We start from the raw sequence: 27,879 nt of genomic DNA, 5'->3' as shown, positions 1-27,879 counted from the left end.
AACAGAAAAGTCCTTTGTTGTTGTTAGTTGCGAAGTCGTGTCCGACCCATCGCGACCCCATGGATAACATTCCTCCAGGCCTTCCTGTCCTCTACCATCCTCTGGAGTCCATTTAAGCTCACGACTGCTTCAGTGACTCCATCCAGCCACCTCGTTCTCTGCCGTCCCTTTCTTCTTCTTTTGCCCTCAATCTTTCCCAGCATTAGGCTCTTCTCCAGGGAGCCCTTCTTTCTCATTAGGTGGCCAAAGAAAAGTCCTTAGAGGATTCGAAATCCTAGCACTCCGAAGTTCAGGTGGTCCTCAATTTATGACCATAACTGAGCTTAGAATTTCAACTGGGAGGTGAGACAGTTAAGGGAGCTTTGCCTCATTTTGCAACCTGTCTGACTGTAGTTAAGTAAATCTGTGGTCCCCAAAGACTTTCCGCATCAGAAAGTTTATTTATTTATTTATTTATTTTATTTTGTCACAACAGTATATATAAGCATAAGCATGAAATAACTATACGATATATAAGCATAAATATAATAGGGGGACCACATGACCCCCGAGAACTACAACCATCATAAATATGAACCAGTCACCAAGCATCCAAATGTAAATCGCATGTCCATAGGGATGTGTGAAAAACAGGTGTAAGTCCCTTTTTTTCAGTGCCGTTGTAACTTCGAGCGGTCACTAAATGAAAAATCCCCACCGCAAGACACGTGGAGGGTCAGTCCCTTGAATTCTGTTTCATCGTGCAGGACTGGCCTAATGGGGTTTTAATAATAATGGGTTTTATTGGTTTTAAGTCTTCAACCAACTCTAAATTTTCCTTTTAAACTGGTTTTAAAAATTGTACTAATGGTTTTTACTTTGGCTGTCTGTAAACCGCCCTGAGTCCTGATGATCATCCAAGATGGCGCCGACGAAAGCTGCCTCGGTGAAATGCTCTCTAATTGTTTCTTTATTTCTAATTCTTCTCTGTGACTCACTACAGATTTCCTACTCACGAGACCATCTGCTAAAAATTAAGGAACATTTCTTTAAGGAGCAGCTTTCTTTAATCTCACCCCCGCCTGTCTTTACAAACACAGAGGAGATTCTAACACAGGAGGGGGCAATTCCCACGGAGCCATGGATTACTAAAAAAACCAAACGACGGAAACGAAGGAAGAGGGGTAAGCGATCTGGGATCTTAATCAGGCTAAGAACTCGCATTAAAACTCCTCTGCCTTCAATTTTCCTAACAAATATACGCTCACTTGCAAATAAGATGGATGAAATACTCCCCTTAAACAAATACTATTCTGATTTTCGCAATTCAGCAGTCCTATGCTTCTCTGAGTCCTTTGGGAGAAGGGCGGTATAGAAATTGAAACAAACAAACAAACAAACAAATAAATAAATAAATAAATTCAGCGTTTCAGAAACTTGGCCGCTTTAAAAAGTCATATGGACTTCAAATCTAGATCAAGGCAAATCAATAGATGCAATCTACATAGACTTCTGCAAAGCTTTTGACTCAGTAGTACACGATAAACTTCTCCTAAAACTAACATCCTATGGCATCTCAGGACCCCTCCACAAATGGATATCTGCTTTTCTGTCTAACAGACAAGTGGTCAAAATTGGCAATGCTTTATCAAATCCTGTTCCTGTCAGGAGTGGCGTTCCTCAAGGCAGCGTCCTTGGACCAACACTCTTTATACTATACATTAATGATCTTTGTGACCATATCGCAAGTAATTGTGACGATGTCAAACTATTTAACATCACAGACAACACTTCTATCATTCAAAACGACCTTGACCATCTAACTGCTTGGTCTAAAAATTGGCAGCTCCAAATTTCAACCAGCAAATGCTCAGTCTTACATATAGGAAAAAAGAACCCAAAAACTAAGTACATACTAGATGGACATTACCTTACAGACGACCCCCATCCCGTTAAAGACCTTGGAGTTTTCATGTCAAATGATCTAAGTACCAAAGCCCACTGCAACTACATAGCAAAAAAAGCTCTAAGAGTTGTAAACCTAATCTTGTGTAGCTTCTTTTCCAAAAACACCACACTACTAACCAGAGCATATAAAACATTTGCTAGACCAATTCTAGAATACAGCTCGCCTGTTTGGAACCCTCACCACATCTCTGACATCAATACAATTGAACGTGTCCAGAAATATTTTACAAGAAGAGTTCTCCACTCCTCTGAAAACGATAAAATACCTTATCCCACTAGACTTGAAATCCTAGGCTTAGAAAACTTGGAACTCCGTCGCCTACGACAAGACCTAAGTTTAACTCACAGAATCATCTATTGTAATGTCCTTCCTGTCAAAGACTACTTCAGCTTTAACTGCAATAATACAAGAGCAACGAACAGATTTAAACTTAATGTTAACCGCTTTAATCTAGATTGCAGAAAATATGACTTCTGTAACAGAATCATCAGTGCTTGGAACACTTTACCTGACTCTGTGGTCTCTTCCCATAATCCTAAAAGCTTTAACCCAGAGGTTCCCAATCTTTTTCGCCCGCGGCTCCCCCGGAAATCCGACCTGCAACTGCGCATGCGCACCAGACGCGCCCGCGGCTCCCCTGGAAATCCGACCTGCAACTGCGCATGCGCACCAGACGCCCCAGAAATGGCGCATCAGCGCCGGACCCAGCGGGCGCAGATATTCCGCGGCGCCCCCATGACGATAGCGCGGCTCCCTGGGGAGCCGCGGCTCACAGTTTGGGAATCACTGCTTTAACCAAAAACTTTCTACTATTGACCTCACCCCATTCCTAAGAGGACCATAAGGGGCGTGCATAAGCGCACAAACGTGCCTACCGTTCCTGTCCTATTGTTTTTCTTTTCTTCTTTCTATATATATATATATATGCTTTTACCTCCTTATATTTACTCATATATATGTTTATATGCTATATAATCTTTTTGTATGATGTTGTGACAAAATAAATAAATAAATAAATAAATAAAAAGCACGTGGACTTCAACTCCCAGAATTCCCCAACCAGGATGGGGAAGCTCTGCTCTTAACTTGTTTAGCTCTATAGTTAAAGGGGTGGAAGGGGGACGGCTCGTTCTCGCTCGCGCATGCGCAGCGAGTTCCCGCGCGCTCCCTCCCTCCTGTGCGCGCGCACTCCGCGACTCCGCGAGCCCAGCGAGTTTCGGCCTGCCGCGCTTGCGCAGGTTGTTCCTCTTCCTCTTCAGTCATCTCTTTCCCCCCCCTCCCTTCCTTCCGCGCAGGCGCAGCTTGAGCGCCCCCTCCCGAGGCCGTGCTTGTCTCTCGGTGTTAGGCCTTCCCGCCATTTTGTCTGAGGGGGAGAAAGAACCGGGCCGTAGAGGGGGGGGGGGAACGGCCGCGGCGACGAAAATAAAATTAAAAAAAAAAACCAAGGGAAGCCATATAGTGTTTTTTTTTTTTGCTCCGACGCCGTGATTTTTGCCCCGCGACTTGTTTCGGTCGCTTCATGTGAGGAAAAGCGGCGCCTGGAAGCTCTCGCGGATGGCGGAGGAAGCGCAAGGGCCGGCCGGGCCCGTTGGCGAAGACGAGGCGGCGGCAACAGCAGCAGCGGCTCCTTCAGCGGGCGGCTCCGGGACGGCCCCCGTCGCGTCCTCGACCCCTCGGCGGCGCCTGAGCGACCTGCGGGTCATCGACCTCCGGGCCGAGCTGAAGCGCCGCAACCTGGACACGAGCGGCAACAAGAGCGTTCTCCTCGAGCGGCTGCAAAGCGTGAGCGCGGTGGGGCAAGGAGCGGGGGAAGCTCGGGGCCGAGGACTACAAGGCCCATCCCGGCAGCGTCGTAAAGTGGGGGTTCGCTGGAGGCAGCCTTCCGGGGATCACAACTCCCATCAACCAGCCTTGGAGACGATGGGAGTTGAAGTGCTGTGGAGGCAGCCTTCCAGGAATTACAGTTCCCATCAGCCAGCCTTGGGGATGATGGGGGTTGAAGTGCTGTGGAGGCAGCCTTCCAGGGATTACAACTCCCATCAGCCAGCCTTGGGGATGATGGGAGTTGAAGTGCTGTGGAGGCAGCCTTCCCGGAATTACAGTTCCCATCAGCCAGCCTTGAGGATGATGGGGGTTGAAGTGCTGTCTCTGTGGAGGCAGCCTTCCAGGGATTACAACTCCCATCAGCCAGCCTGGTGGATGATGGGGATTGAAATGCTGACTGGAGGGAGGACGGATTTAAGGCAGCCTTCCAGGAATTACAACTCCCATCAGCCAGCCTTGGGGATGATGGGGGTTGAAGTGCTGTGGAGGCAGCCTTCCAGGGATTACAACTCCCATCAGCTAGCCTGGTGGATGATGGGGATTGAAGTGCTGTCTCTGTGGAGGCAGCCTTCCAGGAATTACAAATCCCATTAAGGCCTTGGGGATGATGGGGGTTGAAGTGCTGTCTCTGTGGAGGCAGCCTTCCAGGGATTACAACTCCCATCAGCCAGCCTGGTGGATGATGGGGGTTGAAATGCTGACTGGAGGGAGGAAGGATTTAAGGCAGCATCCCACAGATTACAGGTCCCATCAGCCAGCCTTGGGGATGATGAGGGGTGGGGGTTTGAAGTGTTGCCTCTGGGCAGCAGAATTTAAAGCAGCCTTCCAGGGATTACAACTCACATCAGCCGGCCTTGGGGATGATGGGGATTGAAGTGCTGTGTCTCCCGAGGGCAGGATTTAAGGCAGCTTTCCATAGAATACAACTCCCATCAGCCAGCCTTGAATGGTGGTGGGGGGGGGTAGAAATTGAGGCAAGCACTAGAGAAGGATTTAAAGCAGCCTTCCAGACATGACAGATTACAGTTCCCATGTACCAGTTGGAAGGAGAATGGGAACCGAAGCCCCGTCTCACCGGAGGGAAGGGGACTCAGGCAGCCTCACAGCACTTGGTGGCCCTCCACAGAGTGGACTACAACTCCCATTGTCTATGGAGATACCAGTCATCCAGGTCATGGTTGTCCCAAAGGGTATCTTTGGTACAACATCCATTATTAGCCACTTTTCTGAGGCTGAGCTCATTCTCCCTGGAGGGCAGCATCCAAGGCAGCTTTGCCCTAACTTGCTGGTCTTCCAGAGACCACAGATTACACCACCTGTCAGCCAGGTTTAAGGGACATTGAGAATTGAATCCACAGGAGGACAAAGGCTGCATCCCCCCCCCCAGCCTCCCCCCCCCCCCAATGATGGTTAGCATCTAACCCAAAGTCACTGGATCTGGATGGGGGTGTTGAAATCAAAAGAGGGAAGTGATTTGAAGGGAAGTCAAGATAGGTGGGGAGAGCTCAGTGGGAATGTAACTAACACAAGTCCTTTTGGTTCAGCACCCTTTATTCTGTTGGAAAGCCTTGTGCATCATAGCCTCGTCTTAATCTCTGTGGAGATTCTCAGTCATCCAGGTCATGGTTGTCCCAAAGGTGCTTTTTTTTTTCAAGAGGCAACTGAACTGTTGGATTTTTTTCTTTGAAGACATTTCATTTCTCATCCAAAAAGCTTCTTCAGCTCTGACTGGATGGTGGGGAATGGAAGGATTTATACTCATTGCAGACAGCTGGCCATTTGCATTCTTTGAGAGAGTTGTTGAGGCTGCCTGGAGGTTACCCGAGTAGTCACCTGAGTCCATTCCCCACCATCCAGTCAGAGCTAAAGAAGCTTCTTGGTTGAGAAGCTAAATGAAATGTCTTCAAAGAAAAAAAACTGGAAAGTCCAGTTGTCTCTTGAAAAAGACCTTTGGGACATTGCCTTCTCTTGTTCCTAGCAGTTAATGATGTATGGAGACCAATTTGTAATCATGATAAATCTCCCTAAGGAGAGATCAGCTGGATCAAGCAAAATGCTCTTGTTATCTCGCATCTTGTTTTTTGCAAAGCCTCTGGGAAGACTACTGGTAGGATACAAATGTTTAGCACTTTCTAGCTCCTATTTTCAGTAACTGGCATTTGGAAGTGGTTATGCTCTCCACTGTGATAGTCTTAATTTCTGTGAATTTGGGCCTTTAGTTTTGCATCATTTAATTTCGGTGGATGAACTTGCATTCTGGTACGGTGAAATTCATGGAGGCTAACAGGAACAACTAAAAGTCTAGTAAGCTAAGGCATAGGCTTCCTGAATTCATTGCTTCCTGAATTCATTATAAGGCTATATTATTATTCATATGAAGGTTTCAAAAACTACCGTTCACTAGCCTCCAGAATCAGAGGCATTCTGTCATTGAATACTAATTTCAGAGTATGATATCTCTAAATCTTAGGCTAAAAGGTCCATAGGAAAAACTGGGAACCAAGAATGGTGATTGATTCAACTGGCTCCATTGAAATTAGAAATAGCAATAAGTAATAATAGTTAAAGAATGGATTCGAAAGAGAATGGAATGAATAAAAATGTATGCTGTATTTGATGTTTGTTTTGCTGCAGTTTAAATATATTCTGATCCTGTTGCTTTCAGTAGCTATTTATCCCTCCTTTTAATATATCCCTGTGGAACAGCAACCATTAATATTAATGTGATTGCTGTTGTCTTATTGGGTGTTTGGTCAGATTCAGCAGAATAAGGTTATGAGATGAAGGGGGCAGTGAAGATATAAATGGAAAATGTGACTTTGGAAGTAGAAAGGGAGAAGAAAAGCCAGAGCATTTTGCAGAGGAGGAGGGACTGCTAAGTGAGGCAAATAAGAAAGGTAGGACTAGAAATAATTTATGTGGAAAATGATGGCTGGAATTGAAGTCCAGAAAAAGGAATAATGAGATTCTAGCAACAATAAGCAAGGATGAGGGTTTGATGAACAATAAGAGAAATGAGTAGGGGAAATTGAGTGAGTTGAGACATAGAAAGGGAGAAATTATTAGTCCAGGGGTTCTCGACCTGTGGACCGTGGACCTCTAGGTAGCTGTGATGTCATCACAGTGAAGCCTTGATGAAATGTTATGATTTAAATCTTGAGTTACGCCTTGGGGGGGTCCAAGGTATTTAAAGGGAGTCCGCGGTGAATAAAAGGTTGGGAACTACTGTATTAGATTTTACAATAAAGTTATTTGCTTGTTTGGAAAATATATACTGCTTTTCTAAAATGGTATGTAAAGCAGTCATGGCAATATGAGGGAAAAATTAGGGGAAGACAAAAAGGCAAATGGAAAGCATTTATCTTAAGCAGAGGTGGGAGTATTACAATAAGAAAAGGTGACCTGGCAGAAATGATTGAAGTACTGTAGGTTATGGGGAAGAGAAGATTTAGATAATGTCAGCAGGGAGAAGAATAACAGAGGCAAATAAGGAATAGGAAAAGAATAAATCAAACTAGGAGAGAAGAGAAGCAAAACAGAGATAGGTTCGGGTATCCACTGTGAACAGGAAACAGGGTGTAGAGCAGAGAAGGCTGCCTTTTTTTTCCTGGGCAATTTAGAAACAAGTTGCTCTTGCTGTAAAACCTCACACTGTTTCCTCCTGACAGGCCATTGAAGAAGAAGGAGGAAATCCTGAGGAGGCTCCCATGGCCTCAGACAACACTAGCAAGAAGACCCCCAAAAGATCTTTGAAAGGTACAAAACAGTTTTTCATTAAAATTGAATTACATGTGTGTATATACTGTATATATTCAGATTGCAAACCTGCAGGTGGTCATTAAAAAAACAAACAAACATGCAGCTTGATTCTAGGTAAATAAAAAGTGGAATCTAGGTAAATAAAAAGTGCACCACTACTTGGCTTTGTCATATATTCTTGCCATTAACAGAAATCATTGTTTTTCCTCTTACTTGACATTTTAATGCATGGTTCCTGGACATATTTAATCTTCTGAGTAACTGGGAAATTGTGACGTTCTTTGATATTTTTAGAAGATCGCTTTTTATGATTCTTCAATCTCTGGGTTAATGAGAGCTTGCAGATCACTTTCTTAGCAGCTCCATCTTGGGTCTAGTTATTTTAATATTCACTACCAGAATTTGCTGTTAGCATAGCTAACCTGTAGCAGCCCTTGTTTTTTTTCCCTTTAAAGTCAGCGATGACAATTGTGCAAGAATTCTGAATTAGGAAACAGTATAGTCAGCCAACTTCCATTTGCATTCTTTTTAAAGTAATCACATTAAAAATAATTCTTAATGCATGTTTTCTGCTTCAAACTAGTGGTGTTCAGAATCTGTATTTTGGAGCCCAGTTTTACTCTTCAGAGTTCTGGACCTCAGTATATTTTGCCAAACTAGAGGCATTTATTTGCACTTGACCTACATAATAAAATTGACATTATCTGGCAATAAGAGTTTCATATTTGTATGATACATTGATGTGTGATATAAAAATCTCAGGCTTGGAATATTTAAAAATTCTGCTTTGTTTTTTTTTTTTTCCTTAACAATGAAGTTGGCAACTATTTTATCCCTCTGTAGGTAAAGGCGAGTTATCACTGGCTTAGACTTTAGTATTCTGTTTCTGAGGGCTATCCATTTTGTTGTTAACTTTCTAGCAGTATATTAAAGTTTTATTCTTTTAGGGCGTAAATCAGAAGAAGAAGGGGGCGAGGACAATGGATTGGAAGAGAATTCCAGAGATGGACAGGTATGGGGGGGAAAAGAAAAATGCATTGTTTCTTTTGAAAGTTTCTTTCATGTCACAGTAAGAACTGGTTTCCCTTTTTCTTTTCATTCCACCTCCACCTATAGAAGGATGTTGAAGCAAGCTCAGACAACTTGCAGGATATCGACATGATGGACATCAGCGTGTTGGATGAAGCCGAAATAGATAACAGCAGCGCCGTGGACTGTGGAGATGACTACCGCTCTGAAAGCATTCTGGATCCTGATAAAGACAACATTGATATGGAAATGAAAGAACTTCCAGAGCAGCTGATGGAAAGTGAGGTAGATCATCAGGAGGTCTATTTGATTATTTATATCATGCCAGAGATGTGCCAAGGGACGCGGTGGCTCGGGCTAGGATGTTGAGCTTGTCGATCAAAAGGTCGGCAGCTCAGTAGTTCGAATCCCTAGTGCTGCCGTCTAACGGGGTGAGCTCCCGTTACTTGTCCCAGCTTCTGCCAACCTAGCAGTTTCGAAAGCATGTAAAAATGCAAGTAGAAAAAATAGGGACCACCTTTGGTGGGAAGGGAACAGCGTTCTGTGCGCCTTTGGCGTTGAGTTATGCCGGCCACATGACCACAGAGACGTCTTTGCACAGCGCTGGCTCTTCGGCTTTGAAACGGAGATGAGCACCGCCCCCTAGAGTCGGCAACGACTAGCATGTATGTGCGAGGGGAACCTTTACCTTTACCTTAGAGATGTGCCTGCAAAGATTAAGGCTGACTACTCAAAACCAATATAAAGACCTAGTTCTGCCAATTAGCTTGGGGCTCCAATGGAGAAGCATCACAGTGGAGGTGATGGATCGATTTAACAATTGATCCCCCGCTCCATCCTGCCCCCGCCCTTCCCCATCTTTAATTGGATCGTAGCATTTGGCTTGTAATAACATATCTACAGATAGATAGATGTTTACCTTTTATGATTGTAAGCCACCCAGCGTCCCTGTGTGGTAAGATGGGCAGCCAATAAGTTTTATGACTGACTACAGGTAGTCTTTGACTTACAACCACAGTTGAGTCCAAAATTTCTGTTGTTCAGTAAGACATTTGTTAAGTGAGTTTTCCCCATTTTACGACCTCACCGTTGTTGATGGGAATCACCACAGTTGATAAGTTAGCAACCCGGTTGTTAAGTGAGTCTGGCTTTCCCATTGACTTTGCTCGTCAAAAGGTTACAAAAAGCGGTCACTTGATCCAGGATACTGCAACCGTCATAAATATGTGTCCGTTGCCAAGCGTCCAAATTTTGATCGCATGATCATGGGGATTCTGCAAAACGTCCTTGAGTGTGGAAAAAATAGTCATAAGTAATTGTTTTCTAATGCTGTTGTAACTTTGAATGGTCACTAAACGAACTGTTGTAAGTCGAGGACTACCTGTGACTGACTTGAGTGAGTGAATGAATGAATGAAATTCAGACACACACACACACACACCCCATTTTCTTCTTCTTCTTCTTCTTCTTTTTACATTTATATCCCGCCCTTCTCCGAAGACTCAGGGCGGCTTACAGTGTATAAGGCAATAGTCTCATTCTATTTGTATATTTACAAAGTCAACTTATTGCCCCCCCAACAATCTGGGTCCTCATTTTACCTACCTTATAAAGGATGGAAGGCTGAGTCAACCTTGGGCCGGGCTTGAACCTGCAGTAATTGCAGGCTAGTGTGTTCTAATAACAGGCTCCTTACAGCCTGAGCTATTCCGGCCCATTTTAACATGGGCATTGTTTTTCTGCAGGATATAATGTAAATAAATGCAAAGATTAGCTGCATACCCCCACTTCCACTCCTCAGTCCTGTGCTATTTCTGCTGCCTTCCCTTCAGCAGTTGGAATGTTCACAGGACTCCTCTGACATTACACAGGCTGAGTGTCCCTGGGAAGCGACACTTGGTACTAGATAAGCGTGTCTGTGAAATTTGTTAACTTCTTCAGTGAGTTGCTCTTTGCAGTAAGCACCTATAGTAGTGGGGCACAAACATTCATATACTTTTGATGGATTTTGCCTCTGCAAAAAGATGATCGGCTTTTGAAAGACGCATCTGTGTTCGTTATTTATCCTGTCAGGAGAATGGTGACGAACTTGATGACCAGTTAGAGGCTGCTTCACCTGACTTGGCTGAAGTGAAGGTAACCTGCTGGTTCTCCTCTCATGGGCTTGGGAAATGTGCTGTTGTTGTGATCTAGGCCCAGGTAGTTATTACTAGACACAATAGGTCCTAAACAAACATATTTTATTAGAACAGCTGAGAATTCCTTCATTCTCAGCTTAGTCCAAATTAAGTCCAAAACAAAGTCCTTCGGCTTTATCGCAAACCTTTGTCTTCTCTGGCACCCTGCCGTTCTTGGCAAAGCTCCACAATCCGATGCTGAGAGCTGTTGCTGCTATTTTAAGCCTTATGGGAGGGGCCAATAATCTCCTGGCCTTACTCCTGAGTCGTTCTTTTTGCTTCAGCTGCTCTTGCCTTCTGGCAGCCCTTCCCATGTGTGCACTAGGAACAGGCTCCTGTTCCTCTGCCTCTCTGCTGTCCGCCTCTGGAGGCTCCGGAGTCCGCGCATCGCTCCCAGATGGCCCTGGCCCCATCTCTGCCTCCGACGCAGAGCCCTCGTCCGGGCCTTCCCCAGAGTCCAGGACTGGCCCATGGTCCTCCCCAGCCTCCTCACTGTCCGATTCTGCTGTTAGCTTCGTGGGCTGCTGGCGGACCACAACAGCTGTAACCATTCAACCGACTTTGATCTTGATTATACTACCCTTTTTTCACAAAAAGATGAGGTATAAATATCAGAAGGAAGAGTATCCCACAGGTTCTGTGTTGCTGTTTGCATAGGCAGAAATGGATTTAAGAGCCCTTTGCTTTTCTAGAAGCTTGATAGCCTGTGGCTGAGAAACTTTGTGTTTGGAAAAGAAATGCCTGTAATCAGGTGACGTTCTGGGAATTGAACAAGAAGCTGGTTTCAGCCCTTGAGATTTAGATTCCTTAGATATATTACAGTATTGACATACTCTGACCAACTATTCCTTTTAAAAGTAACAGCAGGAACTTAGCCTATTTTTTAAGAGTCCTAATTGGCTTAGAACAGTGTTTCTCAACCTTGGCAGCTTTCAACTCCCAGAAACACTGGCTGTGGAATTTTGGGAGTTGAAGTTTATCCATCTTCAAGTTGCCACACTTGAGAAACACTGGCTTAGGGTTTTGTAAAATACTCGTTAACTGAGTGCAAGGTGAAATATCATATGGATGCGGCTGTTGTTTTTTAAAAGGAATCTAGGATTTAGAATCGAATAACAGAGTTGGAAGGGACCTTGGAGGTCTTCTAGTCCAACCCCTGCTTAGGCAGGAAACCCTACACCACTTCAGACAAATGGTTCTCCAGCATCTTCTTAAAAACTTCCAGTGTTGGAGCATTCACAAGTCGTTCCACTGATTAATTGTTCTGACTGTCAGGAAATTTCTCCTTAGTTCTAAGTTGCTTCTTTCCTTGATCAGTTTCCACTCATTGCTTCTTGTCCTGTCCTCAGGTGCTTTGGAGAACAGCCCGACTCCCTCTTCTTTGTGGCAGCCCCTGAGATATTGGAACACTGCTATCATGTCTCCCCTAGTCCTTCTTTTCATTAAACTAGACATCCCCAGTTCCTGCAACCGTTCTTCATATGTTTTAGCCTCCAGTCCCCTAATTTGAAAGAAGCCATTAGATCATAGATCCAACTTACATTCATTAATTAAACATTCCCAACAAGTGGCTGGCAGCCTCTGAGTAGGCTTGAACACATCAAACAAATAATTTTGAATAATTTGATTCCAGTTTTGTTTTTCTTAGCTATTTTCCCCCTTGATGGGGTTGGACTAGAAGACCTCCAAGGTCCTTTCCAACTCTGTTAGTCTGTTACGTTGTTCCCAATTTATTGTGAATGGTAGTCTACTTGACAAACATCGGTAATTCTGGATCACAGGCTCTTTTTTTGGGTGACCCGTTTCCCCCTTTATTAGACTCATATAAGCACGCCTCTCGACTACATGACTCTGGCCTTTTTTTGTTTTCAGCTCTTGTTGGCTTGTTCCGTTGTCTTTCTGTCTCCTTCCTCTCTTGCAATTGTGCTTTTAGCATCTCTGAATATTTTCCAGTATATGTGGATTTTTAAAAAAAATCTATAGAATCCTGTTACTACATGTTTTGAACATTTAACAACTATTTTAAAATCTTAGGTGCTTAACATAAGCACTTAGCAATTTCACAAAATAACCTTGTTCAGGATGGGATTTGCCATAAAGGAATCAGGCGCGAGGAGCAGATTACAATAATTTAATCTCAGGCTTTTTTCTAGATAGAGCTTGAAATCACAATATGAACGTAGAAGCAGTTATTTTCTCCCCTCATGTAATATTTTTCCTTTCCTGTTTTTGCTACAGGATTTGGAAGAGCAACATTCAGAACCAGGTATTTTTCTGTTAATTTCTTCTTTTTTTTTTTTAAAGTGCAGCGGAGGTAAGGGGCCAGTTCTTGCACTTTCTTAGTTGTGTTAATTAATTAATTACCCATGTAATTCTCTAGTGTGTAAATATCTGGAATGCAAGATGTCGTGATTCCAACTCTGTGAATTCATGCCTGTCACTTAAGTGCTTTTTTTCCTAGACCTGGGGAGAAATTTTTTTTTAAAGTCCTCTAGTTTCACAGGTACACTAGAAGAAAGTTAATGTCGAATATGATGAAAGCAAATCCTATAGAGCAGATTGTAGTATGTGATATGTGTGATCAGTAGCGCAGAAAGGCTGCCTTAAAAGTTGCCCTAGGGAAGCGTTGTGAGTTGCAAGCTGAACAGAAGAAGCAAGAAGAGAGGTTCTACGTGGAAATTCCATTAAAAAAAAAAATTCTATTTACTTTCTTGGAGTTACATGTTCATGCCATCAGAAGAAGGAACTTCCAGTTTTCCTGTTGGACCACCATGCTTTAAACCAAAACGAAAGAAAGAAAGTCAGAGTTTGAAATGGAAATGTGTGTTCTTGATGCATTCTGTTTAAGCCTCTTGGAATTCTGGAAGAAAGAACCTCTTGAAGAACTCTCAAGAATTGAGCCAGAAGGTGTTTTTTTTTTTTGTTGTTAAACTGATAAGATCAGGGTTGGTTTTTTTTTTCTTTTCCTTCGTAGCGTATGATCTTTTTAAAATTATGTCTTAGCTTTAGGCATTTGAATGTGGTATACCGAAAGCGTTTTTTCCAGTTTCTGTGTAGCTATAACCATACTGTTAGACTGGCAGCCATGCCCGTTCCGCATATGTCTTTGCTATGTTTCCCCGGTGATTAAACCTTGTGCCATTCTATTCCTGTTAAATCTATAGAAAATGAGAAAATGCTCGACATTTTGGGTGACACTTGTAAATCTGAGCCTCTTAAAGAAGACACTTCCGAAGCTGAGCAGGCGCAGGAAGCAAATGAACCGTCCCTGGGCAAAAAGGAAGAAGAGGAAGACGCGCTGGCTGCTGACACCCAGTCGGACGAAGACCTTGTAGATACAGACAGCCAATCAGGCCCGGCTGAGGCCAAGAATCAAGAGGACGATGCAAAGCTCTTAGTGGTAGCGAAAGGGGAGCCGAGCGAGCAGACAGTTGAGGAAGACAAACCGGACTCGGACTCGTTAGCGGTAGAGAGCAGGAGTGGAGGTGGAGGTGGAGGTGGTGAGAGTAGCAAAGAAGCCCAGACTCTGGAAGCCTGTAGTGAGGAAACCGCGGAATCGGACACAGGTCCTCAAGTGGTTAGTCCAGAGGCCGAGAAGATGGAAGTGAAGGCTAATGTTGAGGAGGAGCCCTCTGCCACTAGAGAGTCCTCTGCCCCAGAGGGTGGTGATCAGAACACGAGGTTTGTTTCTCTCCGTTTTAGCAACAAAAGGAAAATGCCAATCCCTGATCCGCTATTGCCAGTATAGCATCCATCCAAAGAGCCAGAGTAAGGTACCAGCCGGTACGATACCCATATTTATAATCCTGTGAGCCTTGATATAACTTAACAGGTAAGCCGCTATCTAGACAACTGTAAGGATGGAGAGGTTAACGCTTTCCACAACAGAGGAAGACAAGATAGATGCAATAATTGAGAGCTTTTCGTGGCCACTTTTCTTGGTGGCATTTTTTTTTCATGTCCAAGATCAAGACTGAATACACCTGATCCACAGGGTGGAATGCCAGGACAATTCTAGAATAGATAGCCTATGTAGGAAAGGGATTGTTACAGACATACACCTGCACACATACACACCTTAGAGTGTAATAAAATCTTTTTAAAAATGTTTCACCTGGCCCCAGAAGGTGGTGTAGGAAAACTAGCCGCCCCTTCAGAACATCATAAGGACAACATGGTACAATTTGTGGTTATATTACAGGACAGATAGTCCTTGACTTACAACAGTTCAATTAGTGACTGTTCAAAGTTACATCAGCACTGAAAAAAAGTGACCTATGACCATTTTTCACGTGACAGTTGCCGCATCCCTGTAGTCACATGATCAGAATTCTGCCGCTTGGCGACTCACTCATATTTATGATGGTTGCAGCATACTGCGTGATCCCCTTTTGTGACCTTCCGGCAAGCAAAGTCAATGGTGAAGCGAGATTCACTTAACAACCGTGTCTCTAACTTAAGCCCTGTTGTTAGGCACAGTTAACAACTGTGGCAAGACACTTCATAAAATGGAGCAAAACTCACTTAAGAAATGTCTCGGTTAGCAACATAAATTTTGGGCTCAGTTATGGTTGTAAGTCGAGGACTACCTGTACTTAAAAGAGATACATTATGCTAAATACGACTACTACAGAAATGAAGGATTGCAGCTATGCACTTTCAGTACTTCATGTCAGTAATAAAGCCAAAAATAACTGGGTTCCTATCAGTAACTGGAACATATTATACCCCTTCATCCTCCTCCTTGAATCAGGGAGGGAATTTTTAAAAAAATTATTGTTGCATCTGTTTATTTTTCTCCCAATTCCTCAGAATGTTAACCTTCCCCTCTTTTTCAGTTGTGCAAGTAATGAGTTAATTAATCCTGCTAGCTCTTAACAGTTTTATTTAATCCGTGGGTAATACGGGCTGGTACGTTACATTTCTCCATTTCTAGACAAAATGCTGCCTTTTTCCTTTTTTTATATATACCTATATACAGTATATGTAGATAGACAGCTGGTCTGTACGAAGTTAAGTTAGGATGTTTCTTCAATTTGGCCTGCAAGCCCACTAAAATTCCTTGCTACTTAAAAAAAAATCCTTTAGGTTTTGCTTTTTCCCTTTCTTGACCATTAAACATTGTTTTGGAACCTTTTTTTTTTTAATCTTTATAAAAAAAATTGTTTCTAAGATTAAATTGTGAGTACTGTAAGACTGCTTTTTTTAATTCACTGATTCGTTTATGTTTAAATCGGGTAGGTATTTGGATTCTAATGAATTTTTAAAATACCCTTATTGTAAACTCCTGACTTGAGTTTTCCTTTCTCTTTTTTGTTCTTAGTTCTGAGGAATCCAAAGACCCCAAACAATCTTCAAAAGATGAAAAAGGTATTTGTGTTACTTCGTCTAAAAACTTATATCTGTCCATCTAACACATAAGCATTACTGGGGAGAGGACATTTAAATGTTGGATGGGTTTACGTATGACCTCAGCTGATGCTAATTATTGAGATGAAATCCTACAGGATTTTTGTCAGTTAAAAAAATAAATAATAGGCATTATTTATCAATTAGCAAGATGGCATTTTGTGATGGTGGATACTGTCCTGCAGATGGCAAAGACTGTTGAATGCTGGCATGCCAAAGGCAGTAATTTCAGGCATCTTTTCTATGATGGCATTCGTCAGCGGATACTGGCTGCAGTTAAAACTAAGATACTGGGCCTCAAGTATGACTATTACTACATTTTCAGGCATTAGCAATAGCACTTAGACATATATACTGGTCCATAGTGCTTTACAGCCCTCTAAGCGGTTTTTCAAAATCAGCCTCTTGCCCCCAATAATCTGGGTCCTCATTTTACCGACTTTGGAAAGATGGAAGGCCACCTTCAGTCAGTCTGTATCGAACTCTTGGCAGTGGGAATAGAGAGTTAGCCTGCAAGAATGCATTAAATCTACTGTGCCACCACAGCTTTTATATAATTAAATTTATATGCTGTCCATTTTACCATCTAGTGACTTATGAGATAAAAACCACAATAGAAAACAAAACGATAGATTTTTTTTTTATTTGAATTTATATCCCGCCCTTCTTCGAAGACTCAGGGCGGCTTACACAGTGTTAAGCAATAGTCTTCATCCATTTGTATATTATATACAAAGTCAACTTTTATTGCCCCCAAAAATCTGGGTCCTCATTTTACCTACCTTATAAAGGATGGAAGGCTGAGTCAACCTTGGGCCTGGTGGGACTTGAACTTGCAGTAATTGCAAGCAGCTGTGTTAATAACAGACTGCTTAGTCTGTTGAGCCACCAGACATTCAAATGTCAAATGTTGCGCCTCTGGTGGCGCAACAGGCTAATGCAGCCTATTATTAACATCAACTGCTTGCAATATTGCAGGTTCAAGTCCCACCAGGCCCAAGGTTGACTCAGCCTTCCATCCTTTATAAGGTAGGTAAAATGAGGACCCAGATTGTTGGGGGCAATAAGTTGACTTTGTATATAGTATACAAATGGATGAAGACTATTGCCTGACATAGTGTAAGCCGCCCTGAGTCTTCGGAGAAGGGCGGGATATAAATCCAAAAAAAAAAGACAGCTAGGGAAGGAAACAACATACAATGGAGTGGAAATGGAATCTTCTCTTAACGTCCTTCAGAGTGAGATTCCCCCTGGAGCCAGGTTTTCAAGGCTCTTCTGGAAAGCGAAGAAGGTGGGGGACAAATCTCACCTTGAGGGACGTGATGTTCCAGAAGGTGGGAGCCATGGCAGAAAAGGCCCCTTCTGGATCACTGCCGGCTGGGGTCTTTTGACCAAGAGCATGCCCCTTCTGCCGGCATGGGTGGGACGAGCCAATCCCCTTGGGTTGAGAACAGAGCCTTTAGTGGAACATAAAAGATATTTTTCTGGAGCTGCATTCCTTTCAAAGGACGGGCAGCAGTGAAGAGTGGCTGGATTGCCCTCTTTGCACTTTGTCACATGCTTTCTTTTTCCGTTTCCAACTAGGTCACAGTAGCACTAGCACTGGTCGGAACTTCTGGGTCAGCGGCCTCGCTTCCAGTACCCGAGCAACTGACCTGAAGAACCTCTTTAGCAAATATGGGAAAGTAAGGCTATTTTTATTTATTCCTTAAGTCCAAAGATGGATCAGTTTTGGTTACAAGTTCCTTTTATCTCCCTTCCAACACAAGGGCTTTGGGGTAGCACCGGTTCATGTCCTCTATCAGGACACTAGCCATATAAACAGCATTTGGTCTTATATACTGCCCCATAAGATGAATCTGAAATCCTTTGGCCACCTAATGAGAAGGAAGGACTCACTGGAGAAGAGCCTAATGCTAGGAAAGATTGAGGGCAAAAGAAGAAGGGGACGGCAGAGAACGAGGTGGCTGGTTGGAGTCACTGAAGCAGTCGGTGTGAGCTTAAATGGACTCCAGAGGATGGTAGAGGATAGGAAGGCCTGGAGGAACGTCGTCCATGGGGTCGCGATGGGTCGGACACGACTGCGCAACTAACAACTGCCCCATAATGCTTTACAGCAGCGGTCCACAACTGTTTTGTCTCCATAGATTGACAGCGGGGGAGAAAATTGGGGGGAGGGGCTGACTGACGAAATGAAATTATTGTCTCTGTTCCTTCCAACCGGTAGGGTTAGTTCAGTGACTGTAAATCTTTTGCATTCAGTGTGTCAAAAATTCAGAAAATGCCCACCTTTGCTCTGCTGGTATGTCATACGCTTCACCCTCACCCCAGACAAAAGAGGCCCCTCTGGACCTCTCTGGACTTTCCAGATCTTCTCAGAAGTCGCGCAAGGGTGCCCCTCAGAAAATAACGTGACAACGCTTGTGCAGTTTTCAGAGGCTGCGCAAGAACAAGGCCTTCTCGCACAACTTCCAGAGAGTCAGAGAGACCTTGCCTGTCACCAGAAAACGGCATGGTGTGTCCTCTGTGTCACATACGTCATAGCTTCGCCATCACTGGTCTGGTGCTCGATCTTAGAAGGCTGTGGGATGCGATGGATCGTCAGCCAATCAGTTCCCGAGACCGTGTGTGTGTGTGGTTTCTCTTCTCTAGGTGGTTGGTGCCAAGGTGGTGACCAACGCTCGTAGCCCGGGAGCTCGCTGTTACGGTTTTGTGACAATGTCCACAGCTGAAGAAACTACCAAATGCATCGCCCATTGCCACAAGACGGAGCTGCACGGCAAAATAATCTCAGTGGAAAGAGTAAGTGGGGCGTCCCTCCTTCCTCCAGCCCCCAGACTGGTGGGACAATAACCCGTCGCTTCATTTTTTTTTCCTGATGATCCAATATAATTTCAGGCAAAGAATGAACCTGCCACGAGGAAGCTTCTGGATAAAAAGGACGGTGAGGGGAAGACTGAAACATCCCCTGGGGATAGGTAAGTTCGGCAACTTGCTTTGCTTTTCCATTTATTAGATGTGCTCGTCGTAATGTGGGCAGTTTACTCCTCTCCCCCACTCTCTTCAGAAATAACTGTCAGGCGCAGGAAATCAGGCGCCAGCTTAGAATTCAGAAGCATTACGAGTTTATTTCATGCTATCTATTCACAAGAATCTGGTGATCCAATGGTCAAGGCGAGGGGTCAGCAACCTGCGGCTCTGGAGCCGCATGTGGCTCTTTCATCCCTCTGCTGCGGCTCCCTGTCACTCAAAATAATGCGCCACAACCACCAATGTGCGACATCCGCCGGCACGCGATTATTGAACTTTTCAACCCCCGGGAGGCCAACCATGGATAAATCCAAGAAAAGAAAAGTTTCAAAAGAAAACAGAACATTTAATTCAACGACAGATGCTAGTTCTGTGGCCGCTCAAGAAATAGTCAGGCACAGGAAGGGTTTTGTGGCTCCCGGTGTTTTCTTTTCTGTGGGAAATGGGTCCAAGTGTCTCTTTGAGTGTTTAAGGTTGCAGACCCCTGGTCAAGGCAAATTGGCATCAGATAAGAATCAACGTACTTGGTAAGTCCATGCTTGGAATACTGCATCCAGTTTTGGCTGCCATGATATGAAGAAGATGTTGAGACTCTAGTAAGAGTGCAGAGAAGAGCAACAAAAATGATTAGGGGACTGGAGGCTAGAAAACATATGAAGTCTAGGGAAGAGAAGGACAAGGGGAGACATGACAGCAGTATTCCAATATTTGAGGGACTGCCACAGAGGAGGGGGTCAAGCTGTTCTCCAAAGCACCCGAAGGCCAGACAAGGAACAATGGATGGAAACTGAACAAGGAGAGATTCAACCTGGAAATAAGGAGAAATTTTCTGACCTTGAGAACAATCAACCCATGGAACAGAAGTTGCCTTCGGAAGTTGTGAGCACTGCAACCCTGGAGGTTCTTAAGAAGAGAATGGACAACCATTTGTCTGAAATGATATTATTGTCAGGCTTGAGCAGGAAGACCACCTAGGTCCCTTTCAACCCTGTTATTCTGTTACTTCATACTGCCGTTTATTCTCCCCCTTATACTGCTGTGAATTACGGAGGTGTCTGCCTGAGCTACTTTTAAATATTGTCTACCATAGATCCAACATATATCTTGCCCCTCATTGGTCTGGCAGTGGACCTTAATATGTCTCTATCTAGGTCAGTGTTTCTCAACCTTGGTAACTTAAAGACATGTGGACTTCAGCTCCCAGAATTCCCCAGCCAAGATGGCTGGCTGAGGAATTTTGGAAGTAGAAATCCACAGGTCTTCAATTTGCCAAGGGTGAGAAACACTGGTCTAGATTATCTTCTTTACAAGTAGTTCTCAACTTAGAATCACCATTGGAACCAGAATTTCAGTTACTAAGCAATGCAGTCATTAAAGTTATGTGACCAAAACCAATTTTATGGCTATTTTTACCCTGAATCGATAAATGTGCCCCGGTTTCCCCCATTGATTTTGCTTGTCGGAAGACAGCTGGGAAGGATGCAGATTTTGATCATGTGACCACAGGATGCGGCAACAGTTGTCAGTGTGAGCCAGTTGCCAAGCGCCGAAATTCCAATTGTGACTGCAGGGTTAGTGTGGCAGTCATAGTCGGCCCAACCCACCTCACAGGGTTGTTGTGGGGGGAAATAGGAGGAGGGAAGAGTATTAGATATGTTAGCTGCTTTTGAGGTATTTATAAACAAAATAATAAAGGCAGAACATAAATGAATAGAATAGAATAGAATAGAATAGAATAGAATAGAATAGAATAGAATAGAATAGAATAGAATAGAATAGAATAGAATTCTTCATTGGCCAAGTGTGATTGGACACAAGGAATTTGTCTTGGTGCATATGCTCTCAGTGTACATAAAAGAAAAGATACCTTCATCAAAGTACAACACTTAGAACACTTAATGATAGTCATAGAATAGAATAGAATAGAATATTTATTTTATTTTATTTTATTTTATTTGCATTTATATCCCGCCCTTCTCCGAAGACTCAGAGCGGCTTACACTATGTCAAGCAATAGTCTTCATCCACTTGTATATTATATACAAAGTCAACTTATTGCCCCCAACAATCTGGGTCCTCATTTTACCTACCTTATAAAGGATGGAAGGCTGAGTCAACCTTGGGCCTGGTGGGGCTTGAACCTGCAGTAATTGCAAGCAGTTGCTGTTAATAACAGACTGTCTTACCAGTCTGAGCCACCAGAGGCCCCTAGAATAGAATAGAATAGAATAGAATAGAATTTTATGGGCCAAGTGTGATTGGACACAAGGAATTTGAATTGGTGCATACGCTCTCAGTGTACATAAAAGAAAAGATACCTTCATCAAGGTACAACACTTACAACACTTAATGATAGTCGTAGGGTACAAATTTAACACTTAATGATACAGCACTTAATGATAGTCATAGGCTACAAATAAGCAATCAGGAAACAATATCAGTATAAATCGTAAGGATACAAGCAACAAAGTTACAGTGGAAGGAGATGGGTGATGGGAATAAAATACCCAGGTCTATCTAAACATTGTGAACTTAACTGCTTTTTCAGGGCTTCCAGTGCGAAAAAGAATGAAAAAGCTGATTCAAAAGAAGATAATAACAAAGCGGATGAAAAAGACGAAAAGGGGAAAGAAGAGCAGAAATCTGGATCTGCCGATAAATCTAAGGCTCCCAAATCAGGTAATTTATTGCTGGTGGGGGGGAAAAACCCTAAGTCGGTGTTTTTCAACCTTGGCAACTTAAAGATGGGTAGACTTCAACATCCAAAGTTCTGGGCTGGCTAGGGAATTCTGGGAGTTGAAGTCCACCCATCTTAAAAGTTGCCAAGAAACACTGCCCTCAGCCATTCATTGCTGGCATCCAATCTCTTTGCTTTTGCGTAGGGAGCAAAGGGACAGAAAGAACCGTGATAATGGATAAGTCTAAGGGCGAACCAGTTATTAGAGTGAAGACCACATCACGATCAAAAGAAAGAGTAAGTGAATCGTTAGCTTTCCTTTTCACAATTGCTATTTATTAGATTTTATTTTCTTTTTTTATTGGCCAAGTGCATATGCTCTCAGTGTACATAAAAGAAAAGATACTTTCATCAAGGTACAACACTTAAAATACTTAGTGATGGTCATAGGGTACAAATTTCTTAAAGCAAGGGAAGGAAATAGGACAGTTTTACTGTTTTATCCTTGAGAAGTTTTATATCGCTGATTTCATTTTCATTTGCTATACAGAATTACTGAAACATCAGGACTTTTTTCCCCTTAATCTTCGTTCTAGAAGCACTCATTGTCCACTCTTATAAAAACCTTAACCAATGAAATAAAAATCACTGGATAACTGAAATGCAACTATCTACTTTGACTCCTGGAAACTTTTTTTCTAGTTCCAAAAAGTTTCATTACTGTAAAGTAAAATACAAAAGTTAAAGAGAGAGAAAGGTGGAAAAGGAGATCAGAAATAACGGGAAAAAAAGGAACTTTTTAAAGTGGAATAAAAAAAACAATTACAGTCTCAACCTTTTCCTTTCTAAATACTTCAAGCCTATAACAACAAAATCATTCTAATTATAAAAAGCTAAAATTAGAGTTTCAAGTTTTTTTTTCAGATTTGAGTACAAAATCCATCAGTGGTTTCCAAATGGAAACAAAAACTATATAAATTTTTTCTCCTTAATTCAAATGGTCAATTTTGCCATCTCCGCCAAGCCCATCACTTTTGCCATCCATTCTTCTGTTGTGGGGAATTAAGTGTGTCTTTCCATCTTCGTGTTTTGGAAACTTGATACTAAGAAGTAAACATCCTTTCACCCTGCATATTGCAAATGGGAAAATCAATGTGAAACCTTTAAGATTCTTTATTGAAGTTGATTTTGATTATTACCGGTAAGTCTTAAGGTGGACTCAAAATCTTTATGCCCAACGAACAGTTCAGTGGTTCGAATCCCTAGTGCTGCGGAATGGGGTGAGCTCCCGTTACTTGTCCCAGCTTCTGCTAACCTAGCAGTTCGAAAGCAGGTAAAAAATGCAAGTAGAAAAATAGGGACCACCTTTGGTGAGAAGGTAACAGCGTTCTGTGCACCTTTGGTGTTTAGTTATGCTGGCCACATGACCACGGAGACATCTTTGGACAGCGCTGGCTCTTCGGCTTTGAAACGGAGATGAGCACCGCCCCCAGAGTCAGGAACGACTAGCACACACACACACACACACACATACACACACAATATATATATTTATTATATAATCCTGATTCTCAAAGAAAACATATGAAGAATGGTTGCAGAAATTCGGTATGAAAAGAAGGACTAGGGATGACATGGCAGTCTTCCAATATTGAGGGGCTGCCACAAAGAAGAGGGAGTCAAGCTATTCTCTAAAGCAGCAGAAGGCAAGACAAGAAACAATCTGTAGCAGAAAGGCAGGGCCGCCTCTTAGAGCCAAGATTGAAATGGCCGTTCGCTTGATCTTCCTTCCTTTTCCTTTTTTTTTTTTAATTTGCATTTATATCCTGCCCTTCTCCGAAGACTCAGGGCGGCTTACACTATGTCAAGCAATAGTCTTCATCCTATTTGTATATTTATATACAAAGTCAACTTACTGCCCCCAACAATCTGGGTCCTCATTTTACCTACCTTATAAAGGATGGAAGGCTGAGTCAACCTTGGGCCTGGTGGGACTAGAACCTGCAGTAATTGCAAGCAGCTGCTGTTAATAACAGACTGTCTTACCAGTCTGAGCCACAGAGGCCCAGACATGACCCTTCCTTTAATGGGTTAGAGAAGTTGCAACTTTGTACTGTGTCTTCAAATACAGAGCGAGAAAAGTCAGGATCGCAAGTCGGAGAGCAGAGAAAAGAGCCGAGAGCGACAAGGCTCCGTGCCGTTCAGCAAAACCAGAGACAGGCGACCGAATGAAGAACAGCACCGGTGAGACCTACAGGCTAAAGGAAGGGGCTAAATCTGTGGTTGTGTTCACATGCTTTGCCTTTTTTTTTTTTTAACCTGTGTCATATTTACAGCCTTCTCTATTTTGGGTAAAACTCTTTTATCATCAATGTCTGGGGAGATTCTCAGTCATCCAGGTCATGGTTGTCCCAAAGGTGCTTTTTTCAAGAGACAACTGGACTTCCTTTGTTTTTTTCCTTGAAAACGTTTTGCTTCTCATCCAAGAAGCTGCTTCCGGTCTCGCTGAATGGTGGGGAACGGAGGGATTTAAGGACTGCAAGGAATATAAATCCTTCCATTCCCCACCATTCAGTCAGAACAGAAGAAGCTTCTTGGGTGAGAAGTGAAATGTCTTCAGAGAACAAAGAAAGTCCGTGGCCTTTTGAGAAAGCACCTTTGGTTCTTATCACATCTAGCCATTGTGCTGATAGGGAATGACCATTGTACAGGTACTCCTTCTTACAACTGGTCACTTGATGGCTATTCAAAGTTATGACAGATTCCCAAAAGTAATCTATGGGCCATATTTGAGGTTCCAAAGGCCCAGTTCCCTCCTCACGGTCACATGACCACACTTTGAGTGCTCTGCAGCTCACCTGCGTTTACAGTCACGTGCAATGCTGGATGGTCACATGATCATGATTTGTGACCTTTTCCCCCCCCCCAAAAAAAACTTGCTTCCAGTTTCTGGCAAAAACATTCCATAGCAAATTGGTACACTTAACCACAGTGCTCGCTTTGTGACCACCATGTTCACTTAGCAACCGTTGCACAAAAGTTGTAAAACGGGGCAGGCAGTCATGTGGGTGACTCGCTTAACCATATTGACTTGGGACCAAAATTGCAGGCTCAATTGCAGTCATAAGTCGGAGACTATCTGTAGGCCGGTACATTGGGAGAACCTCAATTTAGAGAAGGCTGATCTTATGATATGTCCTTCTAATATTAAAAGACCTACCTTTTATATTGTTGTACTTAAACAAAAGGTTTACAAACAATTGTAGTAAGAATAACTAATCAAGGAGGTACAGAACTTGGGACTCCTTGCCATTCTGCTGTGTTTATTTTTAGATTTTACTTATAGGCTATTCAAGGTGGTTAACATACATAATATTCCTTCTTTCTCTTATTTTCCCCACAACAACCAACCTATGAATTGGGTTAGGCAGAGAGAGGGTGACTAGCCAAAGTCACTCAGCCAACTTTAATGCCTAAGGCAGACTTGAACTCACCATCTTCTGGTGATTGGCCCAAAGTCACCCAGTTAGGTTTCATGCCTAAGGCAGGACCAGAACTCCCAGTCTCCTGGTGATTGGCCCAAAGTTACCTAGTCAGCTTTCATGCCCAAGGCGGGACCAAAACTTCCAGTCTCCTGATGATTGGCCCAATATGAAACCAGCCAGTTTTGCTGCCTAAGGTGGGACTAGCTCACCACCTAGTGATTGCCTCAACGTCACCCAGCTGGCTTTCACGCCTAAGGTGGGAACAGAACCGACTTCCTCCTGATTTCTAATCTAGTACCTTCACTGCTATACCAAACTGGCTCTGTGTAACTACCTTTGTGAGAGTGGAGGTGACAATTCCTTCTCCCCAGCCAGTTCAGCGTCAGGAAACTGGCCAAATGGGAGGCTGGGCTTCCTCACTTGCTCATTCCTTCAACGGGGAAACGTGACAGGAGGAGCCAAAAGACAAAAACAGCCAACAGTCTTTCTCTGCCTCACAGCACCGGTGATCGTCGAGAAAGGCAGCGCTTGCGTTTGCAAGCCATCTGGGAGCAGGAGGAGAGGAAGAGGTTGGAGATCACCCGCGAGAAGCTGGAGATTGAACGGGCGCGCCTGGAACGGGAGCAGATGGAACGGGAGCGGCTGGAGAGAGAGCGGATGTACATTGAGCACGAGCGGAGACGAGAGCAGGAACGGATCCAGCGGGAGAGAGAGGAACTGCGGCGGCAGCACGAGCAGCTGCGCTACGACAAGGAGAGGCGCGTGGCCCTGCGGAGGCCGTATGACATGGATGGCAGGTGAAAGTCACATTTGCAACTGGGTCAGGTGAAGGGTCCTGTTCTGTCCCCCCTCGCCTCCGTCCGAGCGATGGCTTAATTAGCCAGCACTATCAGCTCTAGAGCAAACTAGCAAGCGTCTGCCAAGTGACTCTGTTATCTCCGTTGATGCCGATGAGTCATCCAGGAACAAACAGTACTTCAGCTGTAGTTAAGCAGTTGATTTGCCTGCTACGAAGAGGCATAGCAGCCCTCGCTGGTTTTTATATCCTGTGATATAAAGGATATCAGCACTTCTTAGGCCTGCCCCACCCCTGCTTCTGTTGTTCCCGCTTCTCCTGCCTACGAAACCTAGGGTCCAGCCAGGCCTGATTGCCATCAGCTGGGTCTGGTGGCGTGGCCTGGGGGGGGAAGAGTCAGGGGACGGAGGCTTTGTTATCTCCTCCACCTGGCCTGCCTCTGGCTCCTGGAGCTGAGCCAGGGAAGCCGGTGCTCCCAAGGTAAGTCCTGATGGCCCTTCCCCCTCACTTTCCAAGTCACTTTCTGGCAGGAGGCCCAGCTCGGGGGACGCAGACACAACAGGTCTTTGGAACCTTCTGAGCTTGATTGTTTGCTTGCAGACGTTTCATCCCCCGACTAGGTAATACCATCAATGCAAGAAGGGGATGTGGTTTGTAGAGAGGAGGAGGACTGTGATGTCTTTGGTGCTCTCCAAGCTTGGTTGCTTTCTTGTAGACCTTTCATGACCCAACTAGGTAACATCATCAGTGCTAGAAGGGAATGTGGGGTTTGCTCTTTTCTGGCACTAATGATGTTTCCTAATTGGGTCATGAAACGTCTGCAACAAAACAAGCTCGGAGAGCGCCAAGGATCTCACAATCCTCCTCCACCACTCTGCGAACCTCACTCCCTTCTAGCACCAATGATGTTACCTAGTTAGGTTTTGAAATGTCTGCGAGGAGACAAGCAAGCTCAGACGGCACCAAGGATACCACAGTCGTTTCTCCTCCTCCTCCTCCTCCTCCTCCTCCTCCTCCTCCTCCTCCTCCTCCTCCTCCTCCTCCTCCTCCTCCTCCTCCTCCTCCTCCTCTCCACAAACCCCACTCCCTTCTAGCACTGATGATGTTACCTAGTTTGGGTAATAAAACGTCTGCAAGAAGAGAAGCTCAGAGAGCACTAAGGACCCCTCATTTCAGCCCTGAGCTACAAACCTTCTCCTTTATTGTGAATCAGGTTCCATCCCCTTATATTGGACCCAGCAGCAATTTAGGAGGTCGGGGAAAAGTTTCTTTAGGCTGGTCTCTTGACCTCAAATGTTGCTTGCAGGAGGGATGATCCCTACTGGCCAGAAGCCAAGCGGATGCCAATGGACGATCGTCACCGCTCCGATTTCGGCCGCCAGGATCGGTTCCATGACTTTGATCACAGGGAACGTGGACGGTACCAGGGCCATCCCCTAGACAGGTAAGCCAGCGACCGAAACGTTTTGTTTTCCTGTTGGGGGAGGGGTTTCTTTTGTTCAAGCTTAAGTATACCTGCAGAAAAGTGGATCATGGGTAGTCCTCACTTTACGACCATTCCAAGTTACCCCGCAAATGGTACCTAATGTCAATTTCAAAGTTCTCACAACCACATAGACCACACACCCTATGGTCCTGTCATCGCATTTAGGCCACTTGGCAACTGATTGGTCATTGCAGCTATTTGCAGCATTCCCAGTCATGTGGCCGTAAATTTCAATGATTTTTTGCTAGTTTACAGTGTG

The 27,879-nt window shown here is 44.0% G+C and overlaps 1 protein-coding gene across 2 annotated transcripts in view; it reads left to right on the top strand.

Annotated features, from left to right (window-relative positions):
* Positions 1-3,249: 3,249 nt before the first annotated feature.
* The window catches only part of LOC131188342 (scaffold attachment factor B1-like), a 37,703-nt gene continuing 13,073 nt past the window's right edge, over positions 3,250-27,879 (top strand). Inside the window, exons 1-16 of one of the 2 annotated variants that reach the window (XM_058163559.1) lie at positions 3,250-3,730; positions 7,441-7,528; positions 8,479-8,543; positions 8,648-8,845; positions 10,634-10,696; positions 12,976-13,003; positions 13,902-14,418; positions 16,061-16,107; positions 17,731-17,831; positions 18,799-18,948; positions 19,045-19,124; positions 21,725-21,855; positions 22,059-22,150; positions 23,985-24,097; positions 25,839-26,135; positions 27,441-27,578. In XM_058163559.1, coding sequence (XP_058019542.1) covers positions 3,503-3,730; positions 7,441-7,528; positions 8,479-8,543; positions 8,648-8,845; positions 10,634-10,696; positions 12,976-13,003; positions 13,902-14,418; positions 16,061-16,107; positions 17,731-17,831; positions 18,799-18,948; positions 19,045-19,124; positions 21,725-21,855; positions 22,059-22,150; positions 23,985-24,097; positions 25,839-26,135; positions 27,441-27,578 — 2,336 coding nt within the window. In that variant the 5' untranslated portion in view covers positions 3,250-3,502. The remainder of the gene's footprint in view (positions 3,731-7,440; positions 7,529-8,478; positions 8,544-8,647; positions 8,846-10,633; positions 10,697-12,975; positions 13,004-13,901; positions 14,419-16,060; positions 16,108-17,730; positions 17,832-18,798; positions 18,949-19,044; positions 19,125-21,724; positions 21,856-22,058; positions 22,151-23,984; positions 24,098-25,838; positions 26,136-27,440; positions 27,579-27,879) is intronic. The other variant, XM_058163560.1, reaches the window with a different exon arrangement.

This window comes from Ahaetulla prasina, chromosome 1 (assembly GCF_028640845.1).
Source record: "Ahaetulla prasina isolate Xishuangbanna chromosome 1, ASM2864084v1, whole genome shotgun sequence".
In the NCBI taxonomy this organism is placed as follows: Eukaryota; Metazoa; Chordata; class Lepidosauria; order Squamata; family Colubridae; genus Ahaetulla; species Ahaetulla prasina.
The sequence above is the reverse complement of the archived record's forward strand: the minus strand, read 5'-3'. Positions and strand labels throughout refer to the sequence as shown.